Source organism: Elephas maximus, chromosome 9, assembly GCF_024166365.1.
Source record: "Elephas maximus indicus isolate mEleMax1 chromosome 9, mEleMax1 primary haplotype, whole genome shotgun sequence".
Taxonomy (NCBI): domain Eukaryota; kingdom Metazoa; phylum Chordata; class Mammalia; order Proboscidea; family Elephantidae; genus Elephas; species Elephas maximus.
The window spans coordinates 65800390-65828282 of record NC_064827.1 but is presented as its reverse complement, the minus strand read 5'-3'; the positions used below and the strand labels follow the sequence as shown (position 1 = coordinate 65828282).

Here is a 27893-nt window from a genome sequence, read left to right as displayed (position 1 = left end):
CTAGTCAACTCAGTTCCAAATGTCACTCTCTTTTCATTTTCTTTGTCTCCCAATTTCTTTCTTTTTTCTTCCTTGCAAAGTTAGAAAAGATCCTGGAGGGAGATTTCACTGTGTTCTCTACCTACACTCTATTTTTTCCCTAGTTGCACAGCAAGGCAGTTTCCATACATACATTTTGTGGAAACAAATCAGGAGCACATAAAAAACCCCATTCAAACTTAGTGTTTGGGGCCCAGAAGGAAGGCCTGGAAGCCATCTGTTGGCTTCCCACAAAGAAACAAGCTTGGCCAAGTCAAAGGGCCCCAATACCTTTCAACTGCGCGGGGTGACGGCACTGGAAGGAGCACTTGCTGCCAAATGTGGTACCCTCGAGGCAAGAGAAGGTGGCGGCATACACGTGGTGCTGGTCTGGTATGCCACAGTCCACTGGCTCGCACACCACCTGCTTGTTCCACTTGCCTTCAGTGCAGGTCACTGTGACTCTGGGTCCTGTCTGAAAGACAGATATGGGCACAGTGAGGGGTGTCAGGCTGAGCCCCAGATGTGAGGAAATGTCCTTGTCCCCTAGGCTACGGCTCAGAGTCTTGTCCAGGCCCTAGTAGACCAATACTTAGTACTTAACTTTAGTTTATTTCTCATGATCCCAACAACTGTATGCATTAGGTATTTTGGTTCCCATTTTACAGTTGTGGAAACTGAGCCTCAGAGACATTGCATAATTAGCCCCAAGTTACACAGCTGAAAAGAGACTAAAGGGAAACTGAACCCATAGTCTATGCTCTCAATTGCTACCTATAGAGTTTTCCAGATTATTACTTCAATTTTATTGATGACAATCTTGACACCCAGAGACCTCACAGGGCGTGATGGTTTCGACTCTGAAACATGGTGCAGCTGTAGGCACTTTGTATCTTTGCATTTTTTCTTGGCTCTAGAGGAGCTTAAAGGAGCCAGTTGTAGCGTTTGGCACAGAGTGGGCAACACTCTGGGATACAGGAGACCTGGATGCTTGTCCTCTCTGCTATGAGACCACAGGTAAGTTCCTCTCATTGTGTTATTTCTCCCATTGTTAAATGGGTAGATTAAACCCAAAGATTGCTCAAAGAGCTTCTCCCTGCTTTGAGATTCGATGGTTCAGTAGTCAAGAGAGGCAGACATGAAGAAGGAACAAGGCTGGAAAAAGTGAAAGGAGAGATAAGGATGTGTACCAAACTAGAAGATGATAGCACTGTGTAGGTGGGAGGGTGAGGCCACACTATGGAGCCAAGGGAGGGACAGTCATCAGCAGCCTAGATACTGCCATTCGCGGAGACCACCAAATCCCAAGGGACAGGGGATGCCAAATGTTGATGTGGGATTTTAAAACCAGAAGACATTTTCCCTTCTCAAGCACACATCAAAGGGAGTAGAGGTCCCTCACTGCCAAAGCAGCCTAATTGTTTCCACAGGAGTTCAGACCTGCCATGTCTGATGCACGGCAGTAGGTGTCTAAGATAAGCAGTCAAGGTCCCCAGAGCTCCCAAATGGGAAGCTATTCAAGTGCAGAAGCTGTGTACAAGTAGGCATTTCCAGCAATAAGGAATGTGCCTTGTATGCTTGGTAGCATGGAGGAGAAGTCTTCTGGCTAGGCCCCACAGAAGGCTACATCTAATGACACAGTGCTGGAATCCTAAAACCTCAGGGCTGGATGGGCCATTAAACTGCTTTCTTGTCCCAGTGCTCCATGTCCCATCTGAGACCTCACAACAACATCCGGCTGAAGCAACATTCAGCCGCATCTCTCAAATCCACTCACTGACATCACCCTTGCTCAGGACATATTCCCTCTTCCATGAATGCCTTTGATAACCTCCCAAGGGGTCTCCCTACTGCCTGTTTTACTGCTAGACTGTAATCCACCCCCAAATGTACAGCCAGAAGATCCTTTGTCTACCATGATCTGACCATGTCACTTCCTTCGACAGCATCCTGTTGTCCTTAAAATAAACTTCAAACATCCTGACCAGGTTGATGGGCTCTTCATGGGTGGCCCCTGCTTACCTCTTCAGCCTCACCTCTTGGGTGATGTCAGGGAAAGAGAATTCTCTGGCTGCGGCAGCTCTTTCTCATCAATAGGTTTCCACGTACAATTCCTGCCTGTTTCCAGAGCACGTATTCCTTCCCTCTCCCCTCCCTATCCTTCCCAACACACACTCTATCTAGTTTGCCTACCTATCTAGTTCTCAGTTTTCTTGCTGCTTCTTTCAGGCAGCTTTCCTGGAGTTCCCCTGTACTTAGACAGCACCCTGCACTTCCCTTTACAGTGTTTAACATACTGTGAGGTTATTACTCATTAATAGCCTCTTCCCTCCTCCTAACGTCTTAATGACATTCTTTTCTCTAGCACATAGTATGATGTCTGGTTCACAGTGAACAGATGCTTTGCAGTGAATGAACACTTCACTTACAGAGGCTTGCCTCTTCCTAAAGCCATCCATTCAATTGTGACATGGTTCTGATTGTCAGGGTTTTACTCCAAAATGCTTGGGCCCACGGTATTCCAGATTTGCACCCTACACAAAGTATCTCTCTATCCTTTCATCTATCCACTCATCCACCTACCCACCCATCCACCCATCTACCCATCCCCTCAACCACCAACCATCTAACCACCCATCCACCCACTTATCCATCCATCCTTCCATCATCCATCCATCCATCTTCTCATTCATTCTAAAATATTTATTCAGCATCCACTATGTGGCAGCACTATTCTAACTGCTGGAAATTTGGTAGAGAACAGGATCGACATCTAGCCAGCCTTCCTTTGGCTGAGAAAGGGGCTCTGATCCCAGCACCTGCACACACCTGGCTCTTGATCAGCTCGTCATCCCGCTGTATCTGGAGCACGTAGCCTGTCCGACATCTCACGGTACACTGGGCACCATGGTAGCGGTCACTGCTGGAGCAGTTGAGAGAAGCATTCTCCACAGCCAGCTCTGGGCAGTCAGTGGCCTCACAGGCGAAGTGCACACAGCTGGGGAGGGAAGAAACAAGAGGGTAAGAGGGCGTTTTCTCAGCAGGGCAACTACACTCCAACTGAACAATGAATGATAAGGGTCTCACTCTCCAAAACCTTAGGGGGCTCAGAATGAAAAGTAGAAGGAGAGCTGGCTTGGGCAAAGAAGACTCTGGAGGTGGTAGTTAAAGTTTACCATCAAGAGCACAAACCAAGGTTCAAATCCTGCCAGTTGACAACTTAGCATGTTATCAAGCTTCAATCCTTTCAGAGCCTCAGTTTTTCCATATGTGAAAATGGGGTCATGATGATAATACCAAGTATTTATTGTACTTCTTCTCTGCCAGTCACTAAGTTGAATGAAAGCCTCTCCATATTTTATAACAGAGCCCACTCTCAAGGGATATTGTAAAAATTAAATTAGCTAGTTCAGGAAAAGCACACAACAGAATCTCTGGCACATATTAAGCACTCAGTACATAGTAGCTAATGTTATGAAACCACCATCCATCTGACTGTTTGTCATACTATGGTAGCTTGTGTGTTGCTATGATGCTGGAAGCTATGCCACCAGTAATTTAATTCAAATACCAGTAGGGTCACTCATAATGGACAGGTTTCAGTGGAAATTCCAGACTAAGGCAGACTAGAAAGAAAGGTCTGGAGATCTACTCCTGAAAATTAGTCAATAAAAACCCTAGGGATCACAACAGAATGTTGTCCTATATAGATGATGAGCCCCCTTCATTGGAAGGCACTCAAAACACACAGTGGCTGCAACAATGGACTGGAGCATACCAGTAAATGTGATGATGGCACAGGACTAGGCAATGCTTCATTCTGTTACACATGTTGTCACCATGAATCAGAGCCAACTTGGTGACAACTAAGGACAACAACAAATGTTATCAATAAATCTCAGCTCTGTTACCTGTAAGCTGTGTGACCTTGGGCAAGGTTGCTCTGTGAGCATCAGTGTACTCTCAAGTTCTGCCAATATCATAGAGCCATGAAACTCAACTGAAGTGAGAGATGTGGAAGGTCTTTAAACACAGTGAAGTGATTCATAAATTGTTGGAAAAGTGGCATGGGGAACATGCATTGCTTCTTGCTGCAGCTCCCATTCCCTTCTCTGAATTCTTTCTATTCTTCAGCCCAAGTTACATGTAAATTTCTACAGGAAGCATGCCCTCATTGCCCCAGGTGAGCTCCCCTCCAGGTGACCTATTCCCCTTTCTCTAACAATGTTGCTTCATGCTTCAGGTATGGAAAACATAGGTCCAGCGTACCTACCATGTGCTGGAATGTGTGTGAATCCTTACAGATGCAAATAGAAACATGTTCCCTGTGCTTGGATGCTCTTTCCCCTTATATTATAGTTATGCAGATACTCGGTACTATTAGTTACTGTTCTCTGCTTGCTCATATACATGAGCTCACTCCATCTCACAACAACCCTATGAGCTAAGTGTTACTTATTTTACAGTTGGAAAAACTGGAGCTAAGCAAGATCAGGTTACCTATTTAAGTGTGCATAGCTAGTTGGTGGCAGAGCTGTAATTCCCACCCAGATGTGAGACTCCAAAATCCTCGTTGTTAACCCCACCTCAAACTCCTGGACTACAACTTCCTTGAGGGTAGAGATAATGCCTGTTTCATTTTTGCTTATTTCACATCGCCAATAAAAATACCTTGCATAGCAGACGTTTCCTAAATAGCAATAAATACACGATGGCAATGTCTTGCAATAGCTCTTAATTTTTGCTACGGGTTGAGGTGCTGTTTCCTAACACTGAAAGCTTCTAGGTGACCGTTCTGTAACTTCTGCCTCTCTGACTGTGTCTAACCCAACACCTGGGAGATAGTACATACATGATGGAGATAGCTATATTTGCATCCAGAGCCTCAAAGATCTTATTTTTCTGTTTCTTTCTAGGAAGCAGGCAATAATTGGTGGCCTAATAAGTTTAATTTAGAGACCATCTGAAGAACAGATTTGACGCATTGAACACCAGTGACCGAAGACCAGACAAATTGTGGAATGACATCAAGAACATCATACATGAAAAAAGCAAGAGGTCATTGAAAAGAAGGAAAAGACCAAGACAGATGTCAGAAGAGACTCTGAAACTTGCTCTCGAACGTCGAGCAGCTAAAGCAAAAGGAAGAATTGATGAAATAAAAGAACTGAACAGAAGATTTCAAAGGGTCTCTCGAGAAGACAAAGTAAAGTATTATAATGACATGTGCAAAGAGCTGGAGATGGAAAACCAAAAGGGAAGAACACGCTCGGCATTTCTCAAGCTGAAAGAATTGAAGAAAAAATTCAAGCCCCAAGTTGCAATAGTGAAGGATTCCATGGGGAGAATATTAAATGACGCAGGAAGCAACAAAAGAAGATGGAAGGAATACACAGAATCATTATACCAAAAAGAATTAGCCGATGTTCAACCATTTCAAGAGGTGGCATATGATCAGGAACCAATGGTACCGAAGAAAGAAGTCCAAGCTGCTCTGAAGGCATTGGCGAAAAACAAGGCTCCAGGAATTGATGGAATATCAATTGAGATGTTTCAACAAACAGATGTAGTGCTGGAGGTGCTCACTTGTCTGTGCCAAGAAATATGGAAGACAGCTACCTGGCCAACTGACTGGAAGAGATCCGTATTTATCCCTATTCCCAAGAAAAGTGATCCAACTGAATATGGAAATTATAGAACAATATCATTAATATCACACACAAGCAAAATTCTGCTGAAGATCATTCAAACACGGCTGCAGCAGTATATCGACAGGGAACTGCCAGAAATTAATGTTGGTTTTAGAAGAGAACATGGAACCAGGGATATCATTGCTGATGTCAGATGGATCCTGGCTGAAAGCAGAGAATACCAGAAGGATGTTTACCTGTGTTTTATTGACTATGCAAAGCATTCGACTGTGTGGATCATAACAAACTATGGATAACTTTGCGAAGAATGGGAATTCCAGAACACTTAATTGTGCTCATGAGGAACCTTTACATAGATCAAGAGGAGGTTGTTCGTACAGAACAAGGGGATACTGATTGGTTTAAAGTCAGGAAGGTGTGCGTCCGGGTTGTATTATTTCACCATACCTATTTAATCTGTATGCTGAGCAAATAACCCGAGAAGCTGGACTATATGAAGAACGGGGCATCAGAATTGGAGAAAGATTCATTAACAACCTGCACTATGCAGACGACACAACCTTGCTTGCTGAAAGTGAAGAGGATTTGAAGCACTTACTAATGAAGATCAAAGACCACAGCCTTCAGTATGGATTGCACCTCAACATAAAAAAAGGAAACAAAAATCCTCACAACTGGACCGATGAGCAACATCATGATAAACAGAGAAAAGATTGAAGTTGTCAAGGATTTCATTTTACTTGGATCCACAATCAGCAGCCATGGAAGCAGCAGTTAAGAAATCAAAAGACACATTGCATTGGGTAAATCTGCTGCAAAGACCTCTTCAAAGTTTTGAAAAGCAAAGATGTCACCTTGAAGACTACGGTGTGCCTCACCCAAGCCATGGTATTTTCAATGACATCATATGCATGTGAAAGCTGGACAATGAATAAAGAAGACCAAAGAATTGACGCCTTTGAATTGTGGTGTTGGTGAAGAATATTGAATATACCATGGCCTGCCAAAAGAACAAACAAATCTGTCTTAGAAGAAGTGCAACCAGAATGCTCCTTAGAAGCAAGGATGGCAAGACTGCATCTTACATACTTTGGACATGTTGTCAGGAGGGATCAGTCCCTGGAGAAGGATACTATGCTTGGCAGAGTACAGGGTCAGCAGAAAAGAGGAAGACCTTCAACGAGGTGGACTGACACAGAGGCTGCAACAATGGGCTCAAGCATAGCAACGATTGTAAGGATGGCTCAGGACCGGGCAGTGTTTCATTCTGTTGTGCATAGGGTCGCTATGAGTCCGAACCAACTCGATGGCACCTAACAATAACAACAATAAGCTTAAGAAGAAATTCTCAGTTTTTTCTTGGTACCAGTTTCAGGATTCCCCAGGAAACCTGGTCACTTGTCTCCATGCTCTGTCATCTGCTAAAAGTATGGTGAGGCATAAGGGGGTAGGGCTGGAGAGCTAAAAGCCTCCCCAATGTATCACACACAAATTCACATTTTAAAATATCCCCCAAAAGACAAGCCTTTAATTTAGGTATCAGGCCAGCACTGAGGTGGGCTTTGCACCCCCTACTTTGCCCCTTCTGAAATGCCAGACAACAACGGTTAAGTAACACTTCTTGAGATGTTCAGACTCTTCCTTCCCTTCCTGCACCTGACAACCTCAGGATTGGGCCATGTGGAGACCTCGAAGAGGCTGTAACTCTGGAGTCAATGCAAGGGCTTTGACACCAAACAATGCATCTGTTCACGCTGTGTAAGCACTGGGGGAAAGAGCCACATGGTTCCAATTTAAACAGATTTACTCTGTAAGCTACCAGCTTCCAAGCTGGTCTTCTAACCTATGCCTTACAGTTTGGTCATTCTCACTCTGCACTCCCAGAAGGCACATGAGCTCCCATCTTAGGACGACCCAGGTGGCTCTGGAAGCCCTTGGGAAAAATGACTTTTAAGGTCAAAGTGGGCCCTCTCCCGTTGTTCTGTGCACATGAATGTTTTCCTTAATAGGAAAAGGATAAACTGAAAAACTGTATTTCTCAGAATGGGAAGATCACGGGGCTTAGCAGTCCATCAGATTCAGGTTCCTGCCTCAGCTCTGCTATTTATCAGTTGTTTGACCTTGGAAAGTTATAGAACAACTTGCAGCTCAGTTTTCTCATCTGTAAAGTGGAAGCAATAATATGGTCTATCTCTCAGGATCATCAACAAAACGAAATGAGAAGTCACTCATTTATCCATTCAACAGACCTCGATCGAGTACCTTATTGTGTACCAGACACTGCTGTAAACACTGAGGATACAGCAATGGAGAAGACATATAAGGTTCCTGTCATCCTGTGTATTTGAGGGTTGAGGACATGCGTCACATAAAAGCAATAAATAAAACCATTTCAAGTAGAGATACATTCAGTAAAGGTACCAAAACAAGGCAAAATCATAGAGGTGACTGTTGTGGGGACAGAATATTTTATATAGAGGGATCCGGGGAAGGCTCTATAAAGAAGGAGCACCTGAACTAAGACCTGGATAAAATGAAGATATCAGCCACATAAAGCTTTGGCACAGAGGAAGTCCCCAGGTAGAGTGAAGGGCAGGTGCAAAGGCCCTGGGGCAGGACTGTAGCTTGGTGTGATTGTAGAACAGAATGGCCAGCATATGAGAAAATGTACTGGAAACTGTGAAGCTCTATGAGAATGTGGTCTCTCTACTCTGGCTCTTTGTGCTATGAAAGGAGGATATTCCCTGGTCATGATTAGGCAATTAATTAGACCAGTGTTCCCCATAGTTTCCCATAGAATGTTCATGCGAGTTACCTGAAAAAAGGTGTCATGATCAAATGAGTATGGGTGGCATTGGGTTAATGAGATCAATCAGTTTTCTTTATTGCAGGACTTCTCAGAACCATGAATATTCCAATGCACATGTGAATTTCTAGAAGGGACTAAGGTGTACATCATTTTCCAAACTTTTTTTCAAGAAGCATTTCTTAGGAGTAATGTCTTGCAAAATACACTTTGGGGAGGGAGGCATCCCTGTGTTTTCAGTACTTGTGCCTGCACCTGGCTTGCTGGCTCAAAAACAGGGAGAAAATGGGGAAGAGAAGTAATACATGCCAGGGGTTGGCCACTGTGTTTTACTCACATTACCTTACTGCATCCTCACAGTGACACTTGGAGGTGTTATCATTTCCATTTTTGAGACAAGGAGAATAGGGCTGAGAGAGTTTAAATTGCTTGCCCAAAGTCACTCACCTTGGACAGAATACCAATGCAGATCAGTCTGTCTGTCCTCTAAGTCCCTGCTCTTTCCTTTGCTGGTCAAAAAGAGTTGTGTGAATGCACTGTCCAAAAATGATAAACGCTACCCCATCTGCCCTTCCCAAATCACTCTGACACAGCCCTGTCATTTCTGAAACACACAACAAAAAATCAAAACAAAATGAAAGCCATTAGCTTCAGAGAGAGAGAGGATTTAATACTATTTTATGGATACCCATAAAATAGTTATGGATAGACAACTAAAAATAACCAAAGAAGAAATAAATTAAGACATTTCTGTGATGGGAGGAAGGTAGTTGATGGAGGGATGAGGGAAGGGACATGAATAATTTTACCAATCAAATTCTTACACCTGGGCAAAGGCAGAGACCCCCTCCTTGGATGCAGAGCTAGTTGTATATTTACGCATTTTCTTCTCTTCTATTTTTAAAAAATATATTTACTTATAGACTCAAGTTCCATTTGGAGGTAGTTCCCTTATGTGATCGCACCACCAACCCCCTAACTGCCACCCGCACTGTCAATTCAAATGGACTCCAGTCATGTATAAAGGAGAATAACGGGGCAGTACTTGAAGCAGGATAGAGAAAGCCAGAAGTTAAAAAGGCTGGTGAAGGCTCTTTCCCTGGTTCTGCCCCTTGACCCATGGCTTGAACTCCTGTGGTCTGCTACTTAGCTGCAATTATGCCATGTAGAAGGGGAGATAATAACAGGTAGGTTGTTTATAAATCATTTTGGGCTGCTCAGATGGGGACAACGAAAAAGACAGCATGCTCCAGGCTAGAAAATGAAGGGAAAAAATGTTTTTGGCATTAACACTGAAAGATCACTTGGAACGTGAGACTGAAAGTTACTGTGGTAGAAGCTCATTTTTCTGTTTGGAAAGGAGGCTTCTGGGGAAGTGATTTGAAAAAGCTCTTCTACCCCGGAATTTTAGGAGCCAATGGTGTAACGGGACAGGTTGGGCAAGATTCTGTAGAATAGAGATGCAAGCTCAACAGCCTGCAGACACCAGGCAGACCACTTGCAAGGCAAGGTGGGCTGAGTGGGATGCACCCAGTTGGAACTTACATGTCCAGCCAACGTAGCAGCAGCAAAACCCTCCAGCCAGAGATGGCCTAGTGGCGCTGAGGGGCCTAGTGTTTTCAGATCTCCTGATTTCTTTAAGAGGAGGGAGAGTTCTGTTTTTTAATATGAACTCTGTTGATATTTAAATGTTGGCAACTAATTAAAGAAAATTAATTAAAAAAAAAACCCATTGTCAAGGAATTGACTCTGACTCATAGTGACCCTATAGGACAAAGTAGAACTGCCCCATAGAGTTTCCAAGGAGCGGCTGGTAGATTTGAACTGCCAACCTTTTGGTTAGCACCAAGCTCTTAACCACTATGCCACCAGGGCTCCAAAGAAAATCATTAGTGAGGGACAAACAAACCAAAACTGTTTGTGGTCTAATCTGGCCTATCGGACACCAGTTTTGAAACCACAGACAAAGAGGAGAAAGCGCTGCTCTGAAAGTCCTGAGGATGGGACACAAATGTTTGTTTTGCCCCTGGCTTGCTGAATGGCTTTAAACAACCCACTTCTCTTGCCTGGACCTCAAACAAGGATGCAAAACTAGGGGATCTGTTAGTGCCCTCCCAGCTTTCATGTGGCACAGTTTTATAAGGACAAGACAACAGAAGTATACAACTTCAGAGCCCCTTGGATTGGAAGAAATAGAGTATGATAATCCCACATATTGACAAGGACATGGAGCAACAAGAGCTCGGATAGATTGCTGCTGGGGTGTGAGTTGAACAGCATCAGGTAGAACAGGCAGGCAGTATCCAGTACAATTGAAGATGCACATATACTTGGACACTGCAGTTTCATTTGAAGGTATATCCCTCAGATCAGAGACTGTTGCCAATGACGCGCTGAGAGGCACTGATCCCTTTGCAGTCTGGGGAAGTTGGATGAGGTCGTGGGCAGCAATCTGAAGCCCGTGGTCTCTGGCCATGAGTAACCTCATTTTGGGCTCTAAATTTCCTCCGTTTACTCCAATGTACCACACACATACTGTCATTTTCCGTGTGTGTCATGACATGAATGAGTTTGGGAGGTAGCTCTAGAGAAACACCCAGACGCATACAAAATACACACAAGAACGATCCTGGCAATAAAATGGAAATCATTTTGATTTCTCTCAAAAAGGAAAAAGATAAATTCCTACATATTCATGCAATAGAATATTCCACATCTGAAGTCCTATCAGTGCACAGACTCTAGTAGTGCTAAGCTCCAGGCTGTGGGTACCACCAAACCACAGCCTGAGTCCACCCAGCTGAGGGAATTAATCTAGCCACGTGAGGAATTAGTTTTCCCCTAAAGTTGGGCTTCTCAAAGTTAGCTGTCAGACAACTGCCTCTCTCTGGATGGGACAGCATGTAGAAAGTGAGAAACGTTTAAGATAGAGGAAGAATGAGAGCGCAAAAAAATAAAAGAGGTGGAAGAAAGGAAACAAGCATGCAAGAAAGGAATAAAGAGAGGGAGGGAAGGTTGGAGGTAGGAGGGAAAGGAGAAAAGAAAGAAGGAAGGAAATTTTTCCAAGCACGTGGCTCACTGAATTTTATAATAAGCTGTTCAATTGCTATTTAGAACAGCAAGGGTGGATTGAGGTGATATGGCCCCCCACCTTAGCCCTTCTTCTCAACTCTAGGTTGAGCTGGGATTTGGCTAGACTTCTACAACTGGACCTCTCATTTGAAACCTGATCCTGTTTTCTTGGGCCTCTGAATTCCTACCAAGTACTGCACAGGGACCAGAGACCCTTGAATCTAGGTCAGAACACAGCACCTGAATTGATTTTGGTGTAGAGGTGCTTCTCCCATGGCATCCCACTAGGAATCACACTGCTCTCAATAAAAAAAAAAAAAGAAAATCAGGAGGAGAAGAAGGGAGGGAGGAGTGGAGGAGGAGGAGATAGAGGAGAGGGAGTGGAGAGGGAGGGAGGGGAGAAAGTAAGAAAGAATGGAGGGGGAGGAGAAAGGGAGGGGTTGGAGGGAGCGGAAGAAGGGGTGTGGGTGAGAATGGGAGGAGGGGGAGGAGAGCAACAGCACCTTCCACTACCTTCCCAACAGCTAGAGGTAAACCAGAATGTTTCTACTACAACCATCTCCAATGTGCCCTAAAACGTGACGCTATTTACCTTGGTGTTTTGAAAATGAAGAAAAAATAAACTATTGTTGCTTATTTTCCTGTCCTTTCCTCTTGGTTTGTTTGTTTTAACACATTTGCACGTTTGCAGAGTCCTGCTTGTTTGAGTAAACGCCTCTTCGGCAACCCAAGAGCAGCTGCTGGCCTTTCCCCAGGGGCATTCAGGGCAGCTTGTTCTAGCCTGGTCCAAGCTCAGGGTCGAGCCAGCTGAAGCCCAAAGCTGTGCATACGTCACTTTGCTAAGAGCTTCACTGACTAAAGGCTCGTGCACGAGCAGTCATGAAAATTCCTCTTCTTTCCTAGGCATGACTGGCTCTGGAGGGCAAGAGCATGGCTTTTATGGTCAGACCAAGCAGAGTGTTGCCTCTCATTACCTGGGTGACCTTGACTCCTTCACTCTGCTTCTCTGAGCCATGCCTCACAGGTCAGCTGTGATAATGAATAAGATAATGCTCCTATCAGAGGCTCAACAAATGTTGGTCCTTTTCCCCCTTCCCTCCCACCCTTCCTAGCTCTTGGGAACCACAGGCTGTTAGAACTAGAAGGAATCATGGATAACATTCAATTCAACATTATCCTTGATAGATGTGGAAACTGAGTCTCAGAGGGGGGGAGTGACTGACCCCCAGTCTCTCAAGGAGACAGAAAGTGCAATGCTTTGCCCAGTTCAGTGTTCCTCCCACAAAGAGTCAAAGACTTCAATAGATACTTTATCAATTGTCTTATTTAGAAGTAAAACACTTCTTACTGTTTACTTAGGGCACAGGAACTGTTAAAAATTAATTAATAATTCAAAGAAGACAGTGCTGGTCTTAGTCAACTTGTGGATAGCCGGAAGAGCTGGGGCAGGATCCGAAAGCACTGCAGAAAAGGTCTGACGGATTTGCATTTGCCATTGACATTGTTTCCCTGGGTTCTGAGAATTAATTTATTTTTATAGAGTCCAGAGAGCCAGGGATGAAAAATCCTCTTAGGATGAAATGTGACAGTGAGTGATATTTAAGGAGCCCTTTTTGCCTCTGAATGATTGCGACAGACTTTGCACAACAGAGACCAGAGACAGTGGGTACAAAACAATGTGGATTTTGCAACCACTTTTTGTGTACTCTGTGGTAGGATGGGCATGGGAAAGGCTGGTGCCCATCCCCATCCCCCAAAGCCTCTTTCCTCTCCTTGCCCCCAGGTGCAATGGGCAGTGCTGAATTGCCTTTCAAATGGCCTCACTCTGAGGAGAGGTCACAACCTTTTCTTTCTCCTTCTGAATCTCATTAAACAAAAATGAGAGGTACTGTGCAACCCTGGACCAGTCCTTCCCCTTTTTGGGCCCTGGAATCCTAGACGTAACACAGAAGTTTAGGCACTTTGGATGTACTAGATGATGTCTTAGGCTTCTTCCAGCTCTAACTTTAAGAACTTTGCACAGGATTTGTACAGAGAAGCACCACCATCACCATCAGAAAGCAGGTATAAATAGTCTTCAGTAATACAAAAGGTATCTTTGCATGGTACCTAAGAGTTTGCAAGAGCACTTTCCTCTCCAGTGGGACACTCAACCCTCATAATCACCCTGTGAAACAGACATTAAAAAAACCCTTGCTGGAGGTAGGGCCAAGCTGGCAGAGTAGTCAGATGTTTTCTGTGGTCGTTCTTACAATAAAGACCGGAAAAAACAAGTGAATTGATTATATACGATAATCTAGGAGCCCTGAATGTCAAAAACAAAGGTGAGTAGTCGGACTCAGTGGCAGAGGGAGGGAGAGGCAGCAAGGATTTGCCAGACCTGACCTGGCCGGCACCCTACAGGCTGGACTGGTCTGCGCACACATGAGCTGAGGCAAGCAGTAGGGATAAGGATACGTTTTCCACACTGGGAGAAACCAAGCGTCTGCTCAAGCACAGGATCAAAAAAACTCTTCCCCCATCTAGGAAATACCTCTCTCCCATTTACCTGCCTCCTCTCCACTCTCCTCCTGTCCCAGGCCAGCTTCAGTGATTGGCACCGCCTGGGCCAGAAGTGGGAACTGTCACGTGCCCAAGCCATTCTCTGGCTTTGGAGAGGGCTCAAACTAATAAACAGGAAAAAATAATCCGCAAGCTCCCATAAACCAAGAACTCAGGGCGGGCCCAACCCCCTTGCCTAGGCACAGACATAAGGGGTCCATGTATTTGAAAGCCTTTCACCCTTGTCTAGACCTGTGTGGGCACATTTCAACAGCATAAGCTCTCGTTAGCACAGCACAATAGGGTTTATACCTGAAGCCTATTTTCGACTGCAACAGCTAAGGGGGAGCAGAAGATACCTGACATTTGACACTGCTCTGCCCATTAAGCAGGGTCCTCACTTACCCACATCAGAGGCCTGAGGATGGCTCCACCCACTCCACCTAGCCACCCATGACAGGGGTTCTAGAATAAGTGGTGCCTCTCAGTCCTTACAGCCAACAGCACTGGATGCCCAAAGTCAGGCTGCAAAACTCACCTACATATGTGCTCTAGGGAACATGGACACAAAACCAGGTAAAGACACCACCAAAAAAGAAAACTACAGAGCAATATTCCTCATGAACATAGACGCAAAAATCCTCAACAAAATTCTAGCCAATAGAATTCAACAACATATCAAAAAAATAATTCACCATGACCAAGTGGGATTCATACCAGGTAGGCAGGAATGGTTCAACATTAGAAAAACAATCAATGTAATCCAACACATAAATAAAACAAAAGATAAGAACTACGTGAGCTTATCAATTGGTCCAGAAAAGGCATTTGACAAAGTCCAACACCCATTCATGATAAAAACTCTCAGCAAAACAGGAATAGAAGGGAAATTCTGCAGCATAATAAGGGGCATTTATAGAAAACCACAGCCAACATAACCCCAAATGGAAGGAGTCTGAAAGCATTCCCCTTGAGAACAGGAACAAGACAAGGATGCCCTTTATCAACACTCCTATTCAACATTGTGCTGGAGATCCTAGCCAGTGCAATAAGGCAATAAAAAGAAATAGAGTACATCCAAATTGGTGAGGCAGAAGTAAAATGTCCCTATTTGCAGATGATATGATCTCATACACAGAAAACCCTAAAGAATCCTCAAGAAAACTACTGAAACAAATAGAAGAGTTCAACAGAGCATCAGGATACAAGATAAACATAAAAAATTAGTTGGATTTCTCTATACCAACAAAGAGAACTTTGAAGAGGCAATCATCATTTCAATACCATTTACAGTAGCCCCCAAAAAGATAATACACTTAGGAATATATTAACCAGAGACGTAAAAGACCCATACAAAGAAAACTACAAGACACTACTGTAAGAAACCAAAAGAGACATACATAAGTGGAAAAACATACCTTGCTCACAGATAGGAAGACTCAACATTGTGAAAATGTCAATTCTACCTAAAGTGATCTACAGATACAATGCAATCCCAATCCAAATTCTGATGATATTTTTTAACGAGATAGAGAAACAAATCATCAACTTCATACGGAAAGAGAAGGGGCCCTTGATAAGTAAAGCATTACTGAAGAACAAAGTGGAAGGCCTCATACTACCTGATTTTAGAACCTAGTATACCACCACAGCAGCCAAAACAGCCTGGTACTGGTACAATAATGGATACATAGATCAATGGAACAGAATTGAGAATCCAGACATAAATTCATCCGCCTATGAGCAGCTGATGCTTGACAAGGCCCAAAGTCTGTTAAATGGGGAAAAGACAGACTCTTTAACAAATGGTGCTGGCATACCTGGATATCCATTGGCAAAAAAATGAAACAAGACCCATACCTCACATCATGTACAAAAACTAACTCCAAATGGATCAAAGACCTAAATATAAAATCTAAAACAACAAAGACCATGGAAGAAAAACTACGGACAATGCTAGGAGCCCTAATACATGTCATAAACAGAATACAAAACATTACTAACAATGCACAAACACCAGAAGAGAAACTAGATAACTGGGAGCTCCTAAAAATCAAACACTTATGCCTATCAAAGAGTAAAAAGACAACCTACAGACTGGGAAAAAAAATTTAGCTATGACATAACTGATCAGGGTCTAATCTCTAAAATCTACAAGACAACTGCAAAACCTCAGCATCAAGAAGACAAATAACCCAATTTAAAAAATGGGCAAAGGATATGAACAGGCACTTCACCAAAGAAGACATTCAGGTGGCTAACAGGTACATTAGGAAATGCTCAGGATCATGAGCCCTTGTTGTTGTTGTTAGGTGCTGTCGAGTCGGTTCTGACTCATAGCGACCCTATGAGCCCTTAGAAAAATGCAAATCAAAGCTACAATGAAGTACCATCTCACCCCAACAAGGTTAGCAATAAAGAAAAAATTAATAAATGTTGGAGAGGTTGTGGAGAGACTGGAACACTGCTGGTGGGAATGTAAAAGGGTACAAGTACTTTGGAAATCGTTTCGGTGCTTCCTTAAAAAGCATAAGATCCAGCAATCTCACTCCTTGGTCTATATCTTAGAGAAATAAGAGCCGTCATACGAATAGACATACGCACACTCATGTTTACTGCAGCACTGTTTACAATAGCAAAAAGATGGAAACAACCTAGGTGCCTATCAATAGATGAATGAATAAACAAATTATGGTACATTCACACAAGGGAATACTATGCAATAATAAAGGACAATTATGAATCCTTGAAACATCTCACGACATGGATGAATCTGGAAGTCATTATGCTGAATGAAATTAGTCAGTTGCAAAAGGACAAACATTGCCCGAAACCACCATTATAAGAACTCAAGAAAAGGTTTGAACACAGAAGAAAACATTCTTTGATGGTTATAAGGGTGGGGAGGGAGGGAGAGGAGAATTCACTAGCTAGATAGTAGACAAAAATTATCTTAGGTGGAGGGAAGCACAACACACAATACAAGGGAAGTCAGCAGAACTGGACTAAACCAAAAACTAAGAAGTTTCCTGAACACAACCAAACACTTTGAGGAACAGAGCAGCAGAAGCTGGGGTCTGGAGACCATGGTTTTGGGGGACATCTAGGTCAACTGGCATAACAAAGTTTATTAAGAAAACATTCTGCATCCTACTTTGATGAGTGGCATCTGGTGTCTTAAAAGCTTGCAAGTGGCCATCTAAGATGCATCAATTGGTCCCAACCCACCTGATGCAAAGGAGAATGAAAAACACCAAAGACACAAGAGAAATATTGTCCTAGAGGCAAAAGGACCACGTAAACCAAAGGCTCCATCAGCCTGAGACCAGAAGAACTAGATGGTGCCTGGCTACCATTAATGACTGCCCTGATGGAGCAGGGGAAAAGTGTGGTGCAGACCTCAATTTCATGTAAAAAGACCACACTTAATGGTCTGACTGAGACTAGAGGAACTCTAGAAGACATGGCCCCAGGACTCTGTTAACACAGAACTAAAGCCATTCCCAAAGCCAACTCTTCAGACAAGGATTAGACTGAACTATAAAACATAAAATAATACTGGTGAAGAGTATGCTGCTTAGTTCAAGTAGAGACTAAAGTGTCAGCTCCTGTCTGGAGGCATGATGAGAAGGCAGAAAGGGACAGGAGCTGGGCAAATGGACACGGGAAACTGGGGTAGAAAGGGGGAGTGTGCTGTCACATTATAGGGATTGCAACTAGGGACACATAACAATATGTGTATAAATTTTTGTATGAGAAATTAACTTCAGCTGTAAACTTTCACCTAAAACACACACACAAAAAAATTGTTACCATCAAGTTGATTATAACTCATAGCAACCCTACAGGACAAAGTAGAACTGCCCCATAGGGTTTGCAAGGAGTGGCTGGTGGATCTGAAGTGCCAGCCTTTGGCTTAGCAGATATCTTAACCAGTACGCTATCCCTTTATTCCAAAATAGAAAACTGGAACTGAGAAAAGTGAAGTAACTTGTCCAAGGACATGTAGTCAAATAGTGGCAATGTGGAGATTCAAAATCAGGGAAGAACAGTGCCAAAGCTCCTATTCTTTCCGGGAAGCACCATTACCTTTTACCTCCAAACTAGGTAAATTAACCAGTGTCAGGTCAAAAGCATCGGTAGAGTATGATGTGGAGTTAAATTTGGAAAGACAGGTTCCTAGACCACTGGGGGGATCTCAGGAGCTAGGTTTCAAAAAGACAGAGAGATTTCACCCATCTCTGAAATACATGGTAAACTGGGAAGAAGCCGTGTTCCTTCCTTCTCCCCATAATTATGAAGGTTATGCCTTCTGCCTGTGCCACTTAGGAAGCAGAATATTCTAGTATTTCAGGCCCTAAAAAGAGTAAATCCTCCTATCATTTCTTTGATAAAATGAGGACATTGAGGCCCAGAGAGGAAAACTGATGTTCCCTGATCACCATGCAAGCCATTGTCAGCTCTGAGACTCAATTTCGGTTCTGAGAGGGTCTCTTTCCACCACATATCCCTGCTTCCCTCTCTGACTCCTGAAATCCAGAGGCTTGTGGACTTCCAAGCCCAAAAGCAGAGCGGCCAGAGGCAGGAGGATGGAGAAGGGAGAAATGCACAGACTTTCTATAGCGACACAAATGGCTACCCAGCTTCAGATTCGTATGTCTCCCCTTGGCTACAAAATGGCCCAGCGCAAGGAGGCCCTGGGTCCCAGATGGGGAAGCCTTACCTCTGCTCAGCAGGGCTGTAGGTCTCCCCTCTCTGGCAGCTGCTCAGGGTGACAGGGTCAAAGTTGTCGAAGGAGCGGAGGGCCACCCCAGAGATGGCGACCAGAGACGAGCTGAAGCTCACACGCACCGCCTGGCTGTGGTAGAAGGGCTGGCTGAGGTCATGGACCACAGGGATAATCAGGGGATTGTTCCTGCAGCTCAAGACATGGAGGCCTGTCAGAGGAGACAGAGGGGCCGAGGGGCCAGGCTCATTACTCAAGGCCAGTCACGCCCTCCCCAACAGGCCCTTCCCGAAGCCCCCAGACCCTTTCATGTCACTGCACAAAAGCACCATTGGGGCAGCCAGTGGGGATTTTGAGTTTGATTGAAAGTTTCTTTGTCTAGCTTTTTTTCTTGGTTCCAAATCTCTCCAATCCCCCTGCCTCCCTGCCCCCTAAGCTTTCCCTTCACCTAGCGCCCACAGCCCCTCTCCCTCCCACAAATGGCCACCCCTCAGCCAAGCACCACTGCCCCTCACCTCCCGCACTGGGGCTTGAGGGTCTGAGTTGCTAGTTTCCAGGCTGCCTGCCTGGTCAGTCATGAACAAGACAGAAATAATTCATAGCAACAAGCCCTTCGCAGGGTAGAAAATCTGCTTGCATCTGTGAGCTACGACATAAGGGCCCCTATGCTCAGTCTGCAGAGAAGAGGCTGAGCATCATGGGCAGGAAGCGGCTTTCTCAGGGGGATATAGGCTGACAGTACAAAGTTGAAGCAGAATCCAAGCTGGCCTCGCTCAAAGGCCCCAAATTCTTCCCACTACAGGCAACAGGTTCCTAGATGTCCAGAAAGGGAGAGAGGCAGGGGAAAAAGGCATATGGAGTAGAGGAAGAGGGGAAGACAGGAAGTGGTGGGATGGAGTTAGCACAAAGGACACCCACTTTCTTGGTAGGCAAACCTCGGTTCGAAACCTGATTCAGTCACTTACTAATTATATGACTCCCAGAAAGTCCCAAAAACTCAGTTTTTGCACCTAAAAAAGGAATCATCCTAACTAGTTTCTGGCAAGTTGGCATTTGTGAAAGCGTGAAGCTCAGAGGCCAGAAGGCCCTTCCTGTGCTCTGGTTTCTTAGATTTGTGAAGTTCCCAATGGGGGGGACTGGGATGCTGAGGACAGGAGACACAGGCACTGTGAGGAGGGATGACAGAGAAACATGGAAGCCTCAGATGTCAAGTGGCAGGATCCCAGGGGCTCCCGTGAAACCAGACTTTCCCCCACTCCGCTGCAAAACCTCTCCTTGGAGCTGTTTGCAATGCCAGCACAACTATGAAAACATTTGCTTCTCACTTAGGGAAACTTCCCAGGAATCCAGATAAGTCCAGAGGGATTTTCTTTCTCTTCCTTATTAATACGTTCCCCCTTGCCTTTAAAACTAACTAAATAAATAAACATAAAAACAAAACAGAACAAAAAAACTCCTACTTGCTCTCTTGGCTTCTGCCTAACTCTGAAATGACCTCTTGCCTGCTTGCTTCCTGTGGCCTTTGAAATGAGCTCTCTGTGGAAAGGTGTGGGCACAGCTTTGAAGCCTGGGCAGGCCACCACGCAGAGAGAGCTGGGGCCTCAAGGGCGGTGTTGGCCTGCAATTCCAAACACACAGAATGGCTGCCCAGAGCATTTCAGGGCATATTGGAAATGGAAGGGGAAATGGGGATTTCTTCGTGCCAGGTCTTGTGGTCACAGCATTATCAAATAATATCTCATTTAAATCTCACACTGCCTGTGCAATGGGAATACCTGCCCCCATTGTGCATGTAAGGAAGGTGAGGCTCCATATGCGGTGTCAAGGAAAGTGCTCATGTTTTCATGGCGAGTGAGTGGTGGACGCAGGATTCAAATCTTGGCAGTCAGCCTCAGAGTCTGGACACTTTTGTCTGTACCACAGTGCATGTGGACATGCAGATGGGTGGTGCAGCTGCCAACTCTGGCCCTTGTCCTTCCACTTGGCCTGTTCTCAGGGAAGCTTCTCAATAAGCAGGACCTGACCTCTTATCTGCCTTCCTACTCCTGGCACTGGCCTTCTCTTATTGCTACTTGCACTGTGAACTTCTCTGGAGGTTGTGCTGGAGGCTCGATTGCTGCTTTGGGGGCATTCACAGGTGCCTCTGTGTATAGGGTGAAGAGCAAGGGGTTATGATTCCAAAAACCTGGTCACTCTTTCCTGACTTGCTATGTGCCCTGAGGTCTCTCAATTCCTCTCTTTGGATCTCAGTGTGTTGATCCATATGATGGCGAAATTGCCCCTGCCTGGTCTCCTTCCCAGGGTGTTTTGAGGACATACGGAATGCCTGAGGTTAAAGGTCTCTGGCAGAAGTAAGCTTTGACATGGAACTTTGGTCCCCATATCTGCCAGATCCAGGCTTCTCTAGATACATAACCACACCCCAATTTGAGGACAACCAGTATGCCAAATAGAGAGGATGAAGAAAGAGAAAACGGGAGAAATGAACTCATTCGAAGCTGATCCTCACAACCACCCATGAGACAGACATAGAAGCAGGTGCCCAAAGAAAGCCAAGCCCAAAAGAACACGCCTACCTAGGTCGTGGCTTTGACCTTTGGTATCAAGCAGCTGGATACTGATAGTCTCCTGCTTTTGGTCCCCATAATACGTCCCATCGGTCACCAGGTGGACAATGACAGCCGCAGCAACCATTGGCTGAGAAAAATATGCCTGAAACGCAGAAGACACAGGAGGCTCACTTGTGTGCTCAGTCACGTGGTGGGTTCCTCAGGGGACCCAGATGGGAAGAAGGAGGCAATGAGGCCTAACGGTTAAGAGCACAGACTCAGAGATCAGAAATCTTGTTCTAATCTTGGCTCTGCCCCTTCCTAACTGTGTGACACTGAGTGAGTGGATGCCTCTCTGGGCCTAAATACCCTCATCTCTAAAAGTACGCTCTAACACAGGACCATTGTAAGGGTATAGTAAGGTAATGGGAGTAAAGTGTCTGGTACAAGGCCTGACACATACTAAAACCACAATAAATGGTACTTACTATTATCTGTCACTTCTTCGTGCTAGTCTCTATATTGGACCACAAGTAAAATAGGTCATGGCCTTTGCATTTCTGGGCACTGTGATGTTCAAAGTCGGTTAGAGACACACAAATCAAAATTCAAAACAATCCACAGTCTTTAGTCAGGAAGATTGATCCACGGACATCTATGTAATACCATGTGGCCAGGGCCCATATGAAAAGCAGATGATCCAACATGTGTAAGACTGGAGGGAGAAAATAATCACTTCTCTCTATAAAACCAGTTGCTATTCTGATTCGTAGCAACCCTATATGTGTCAGAGTAGAACTGTGCTCTGCAGGGTTTTCAATAGCTGTAATCTTTCAGAAGCAGACTGCCAGGCCTTTCTTCTGAGGTGCCTCTGGGTAGATTCAAACCTCCAACCTTTTGGTTAACCCATACCCATTGCCATCGAGTTGATTCTAATTCATAGTAACCCTATAGGACAGAGCAGAACTGCCTCAGAGTTTCCAAGGTGCACCTGGTAGATTTGAACTATCATCCTTTTGGCTGGCAGCCATAGCTCTTAACTACTATGCCACCAGGGTTTCCAATAGGCATGGTGATATGCGAAAATCATAGCTGAGTATTTAACTGTTTGTGCCACCCAGGGACTCTATAGAGATCAGTGAAAACTTCCAGGAGGATAAGACAATTTAAAAAGGTCTAGAACAATGAATAGGAGGCTCCAGGCAAATAAAAGGTATCAAAACTTTTTGCCAAATTGTGAGTGAGTGGATACCAAAGATCATGAAGCATCCTACTACTAAGTTTTTTGTTCTCTTTATCCTTACAATTAACACCCTAGGTAGATAGGCAAACCATCTTGAGAAAGGATCATGGAAGTCAGTGTTTCCTGGGACCACTGCTGGAGATCCCAAAACTCTCAGAGCATTGGCTTACCCGGAGCCAGAATGTGGTCTGAGCCATCTGGGACTGTGGGTAGGTGATGGTGCAAGGGTACCAGGCGTGCTGGGAAATGCCTTCGCTGAGATCTATCACCTTGGTTCGACATACCTGGAAACAGATAAAGACAAAAGATAAGGTTTTGGAGGGTCTCAGAAGTTCAATTAAATTCATTCTGACAAACCCTCACTATCCAATCATTTTGTTCTTTACACTACAAGAGGATACAGGGATAAACAGAAGTACACATTGTAATGTAGAACTGGTAATCCCCAACACTGTTAGGAAAGAATAAATACAATATTTTGGCGGTAGAAGTGACAGAGAGAAATTCTAGAGGGGACAAATCCTGGAGAAGTTGGCATTTGAGTTGGGCCTGGAAGGAAAGGGTGGAGATGGGGGAAGAGAGTTGCAGACAGATGGAACAGAACCAAAGGCTCAGAGGAAAGCAGAAACCTAGGAGGGTTAAAAAAAAAAAAAAAATAGGTTGTGTAACTTGCCTGGGATTATTGGAGCTTAGGAAATGTGGCAGAAAAGGTGGTTTCAAGGGCTGGCTCTCACAGAGTCGTGAATGCCAAGCCTACCAGTTTGGGACAAATCTGTAAATTGTACTCAGTGCTATATTCTCGATAAAGCAGAGACTGTGAAAATGTAAGCATTGGTTTCCCCATCACCAGAGAAAATCAGCTCCGTCTCTTCATATTTATATGCATACATATATATAAACATTTATTCTCAACAGTAGATATACCAATAGGTGTTAAAAGAAACAGTAGGCATGTGTACACAAGCAGAATTCTTCAAATTTCAGAGTTGGCTGCATATTCACATGTCATTTCATTCATTGGTATGTTCATTCATCTAAATATTTATTGAGCATCTACATTTGCCAAGTGCTCTGGGGATATATGGTGGACAAGTTAGATGTTAAGGAGCTTAGAGTCAGCAATGTGTGCAGATGTTAATCAAGTAGTCACCCAAAACCAAACACCCAGTGCCACCGAGCAAGTAATCCCATACGCGTATAAATTGTAAACCGAGGAAAGAGCTATAAGGGAAAAGAACAGGAACAGCTGCGCTGTTTTTCAGGTTGGTCAGAACTGTGCCATAAGTTTGTCTCAAATTAGTGCTTCCCTTCTGATCCCTAATGTGGCTCCTCTCTCAAAACCTCCCTGTGAATTTGGGCCACATCTCTGGATCTCAGTCTACTCATCTGAAAAGTAAGACTGACCTGGAGAGTTCTAAGGACCTTTCAAACGATGGAGAAAAAAAAAAGGGTGATAATCTAATTCCAACCAGACTAAACAAAAAATATATATCCATACAAAAAAAGGAAAAGAGAGAGGAAGGAAAAAAGGAAGAAAGGAAGGGAGGGAGGGAGGGAAGGAGGAAGGGAGGAAGATAGAATGATTACACAGTATACGAGAATCAAGAGAGCCCATTTCAGCGCTATCTATAGTAATAAAAGACAGGGATTGTCTGTATGTTCACCTGTTGAAGAGAAAAGCATAGAATACGAAATATTCAAACGACAGAATTCTATACAGTAAATTAAGAGGAATGAACAAGATTCACATCCAGGGAATATACTAAAAATATTTAACAACTGGTCCAGTATGGGCCCTGGCCAATCAAAATGGATGCCCTGCTAGTGAGTTCATAGAGATCAGCATAGAAAAATCTCAAAAACATAACACTGAGTGGAAAAAAACAAAAGTTACAAATGACAAGTTCAGTATGATGCAATTTATAAAAACCACACAAAGCAAAACTATATATTGCATAGAGATTTGTACAGATGAGTGTAAAATAATTAAAAATGAAGTGGAAAAGTGAGCATCAAATTAGGGGTAGTAGTCATCTCTGGGTGAAAGAAAGGGAATGGTACTGTAGGCAATAGGGAGCAGATGGGATTTCAACCTTATCTGCAGTGTATTATTTGTCTTACAAAAACAGACTCGAGGCAAATATGGCAATTTGTTTACATTATTCCATGTAATTTTATGAAATAAAAAAACAAAGGCGCAAAAAAACTCCAAAACATTGGCTTAGAAAGCCATTAAAAATAGACCTGAAACCATAAGCATAAATTCTCCTAAAGATGTGCTCCTAAACAGTGTGCTTCCATGAACTGATCTAGGCCTGAACTTTCTGTGACAGCCAACTCCTCTTGCCCTTGGCATCACCAAGGGCTCTTTTTAACATGCCGAGTGTCTCATCTATAAATTTACAGTGATTCAAATACCACGCTCTCCATCACTTCCTTGGATGGTTCTGGCTTTTCGGAGCTATTGGAAAGCACAAAGTCTCAGTCAAAACAACAGTAAGGCCCTAACAAAAGTTCAACTAAAACACACAGCTGCATTGTGATCTAGAATTTCCAACACCAATGCTTTACTTAAATTAAACTTGTAGTTTTTTTTTTTTTTGAGTAATTTTATATTTACAGAACAGTTGCAAAGATAATACAGAGTTCCTGTGCACCCTTCACCCAGTTTCCCCTAATGTTCACATCTTCATAAAATCATTTTTGAAGCCTCAAATAGAGAAACATTAGTTGCTTAGCCAACTTTGGAGAATCACAAGTTGCCACCCAGTAAGTTCTGCAATGGTGAATGGCTTTGGATTAAGGAGACTTGGTTCTGGGCCAAGGTCACTGAAAATTTGATGTGTAATCATAGACTAAAACCCTGGTGGCGTAGTGGTTAAGTGCTACGGCTGCTAACCAAAGGGTCGGCGGTTTGAATCCACCAGGCAGTCCTTGGAAACTATGGGGGCAGCTCTACTCTGTACTCTAGTGTCACTATGAGTCGAAATCGACTCAACATCACTGGCTTTGGTTTTGGCTTTGGTTAATCATGGACTAGTTAGCTCACCTCTTTGGATCTCAGTTTATTTTTAACATTTGAATGTTGGAGGAGATCATGGGTTTTCAAGGTGTCCTCTATGGATTCCTAAAGTTTCTCCGGGGTGTCAGCCTGGTCACCAGGATGTAGAAAAGGTCTGCTTAGTTTCCTCTCTGCTCTTTTGACCTAAACATCTTCACTCATCTGTTTTATATTTTGAACTGCCTTGTAATATTTCGTGTAAACAAAGAGCTTCACTGCTCTCACCTAAACCAAAAACCAAACCCAGTGCCGTCGAGTCGATTCTAACTCATAGCGACCCTATGGCCACTATGAGTCACTGCTTTCAAGGGTGGTGCAAATGGTTAAGTGCTCAGCTACTAACCAAAAGTTGGTGGTCTGAATCTACCCGGGGTGCCTAGGAAGAGAAGCCTGGTGTTCTACTTCCAAAAGAAAATCCCATGGAGCACAGTTCTATTCTTAAACACATGGGGTCACCATGAGTTGCGACTGATTCGATGGCAACTGGTGGTTACTGCATTCAAAACATTGAAAAGTATCAAAACTTGATTATTGCCAAAGTTCCCCTGGCTTCAGCCCTAAGAAATGATGGGTCCTAGGAATTAAGTATTAGTTCCTTCAATATCAAAGATAACTTGTTAAGGAGAATAAGGTGTCAAGAATTAACTATCCCACTGGCCAGGAATTAGGTAATGGTTCCAGTTATTCAACTTTCTAGGAGCCTCATACAGAGGTGGCTACGGGTAAAATATAAAATAAAATAAAAAGCCAAACCCATTGCCCTCGAGTCAATTCCGACTCCTAGTGACCCTGTAGGACACAACAGACCTGCCCCATGGGGTTTCCAAGGCTGTAAATGCTTATGGAAGCAGACTGCCACATCTTTCTCCATAGGGGCAGCTGGTGGGTTTGAACCACCGACCTTCCGTTTAGTAGCTAAGTGCTTAACCACTGTGCCACCAGGGATCCCACTTTAATGGGCTGGAAGACTTTTTCAAGTTTATTTATTTTTGTCAAAAACAACTGGGAAGGAGCTCAGGCAGACCTGCCAGTGGATTGTTTTACATTTTACAACAGTGTGAGGCTTTGCATAAACTATCTATGGCATTTGAAATCCAGGCCAGCAATTCGACATGTATCATTTTGGAATTCTTTCCCCTGGTGTTCTTAGCTGCCTGTCCCTCAGCAGAGTGTGGCAGAGCACATCTCTGGACCTGGAGGCTTATCTCTGCATCTAAAGCATTTATGGTCAGAGAAGTCTCCAATGTGAACAAAGCCCTCTTATTGCTTAAATACAATTTCCTCTTATCTCTTCAGCTCTATCAGCACTAGACAGGGCTTTAGAGGAACGCACTGCTGTTATTTTATTCTGTTTTCCTATTTAGTTTTGTGTTTGTTTCAGGCTGGCTGCAATCCTGACCAGGGATGGTCAAAGTAGATCAGAGAGGAACAAACAAATCCAGCTGAACCTTTGCCCAAAGCCCCATTTGATCTTAAAACCTTCTATGTTCCTGGGCGGGGGGCGGCGGGGGGGGGGGGGGTGCTGAAGGGTAATGGGGGAGAAACACTCACAAGCATCCTGTTTTTATAGACATTGCATGAACTTGCTCGTTCAGCACCATTTATTGAGGGTGTATGGCATGCCAGGCTCTGAAGCCCTGAGAAGAAAAGGCCACTAGGCTGGCCACGAAGGATACAGATAGACCCCCAAGGAGACTGATTCATGGGGATGCTCTCTTTTCATCCACTCATTTTTCTTTTTCTTTCTTTTTTTTTTTTGCCCCTCCAAAAAGGAAAATCCAACTCCACTGAGCAATACAGATTTTAATGAAATATTTTTTTGGAAGACAAGAGAGTGACATCATATATCCCATGAGGACTCTGGAGCTCTCCCCAAAAGCACCCCACGTTCCTCTTCACTAATCATCTCTCTTCCTGCACTTTCTTCAGTATCACTGGCGCCAGCCCATCTGACCTTCCTAATCTTGCCCAATCCCCTCCCCCTTCACAATCTACATCTAAAGTCTCATGCAGAGCCATTCTGTTCTCCCTCACATCTTCCACCCTTGCACACGCAAATTCTTCTGATAATGCCGTGGGTTCTACCCAGACTGCCATCCCCAGAGATGTCAGGAGATTGTACATTGTACTGTTACACTGGTATGAACAACACCTGGTCCTTCCCTTGACATCACTCACAATCTTGTGAAACACATCAAGGAAGCTCTAGAAACACTGGCAGCCTCT

General features: G+C 44.0%; 1 protein-coding gene across 1 annotated transcript in view; it reads right to left on the bottom strand.

Annotated features, from left to right (window-relative positions):
* PAPPA (pappalysin 1) overlaps positions 1-27893 on the bottom strand; it is a 279871-nt gene that overhangs the window by 55059 nt on the left and 196919 nt on the right. The window contains exons 11-15 of the mRNA XM_049897266.1: positions 22777-22890; positions 21391-21526; positions 18812-19025; positions 2848-3016; positions 310-493 (exon numbers count right to left, since the gene is read on the bottom strand). Coding sequence (XP_049753223.1) covers positions 310-493; positions 2848-3016; positions 18812-19025; positions 21391-21526; positions 22777-22890 — 817 coding nt within the window. The remainder of the gene's footprint in view (positions 1-309; positions 494-2847; positions 3017-18811; positions 19026-21390; positions 21527-22776; positions 22891-27893) is intronic.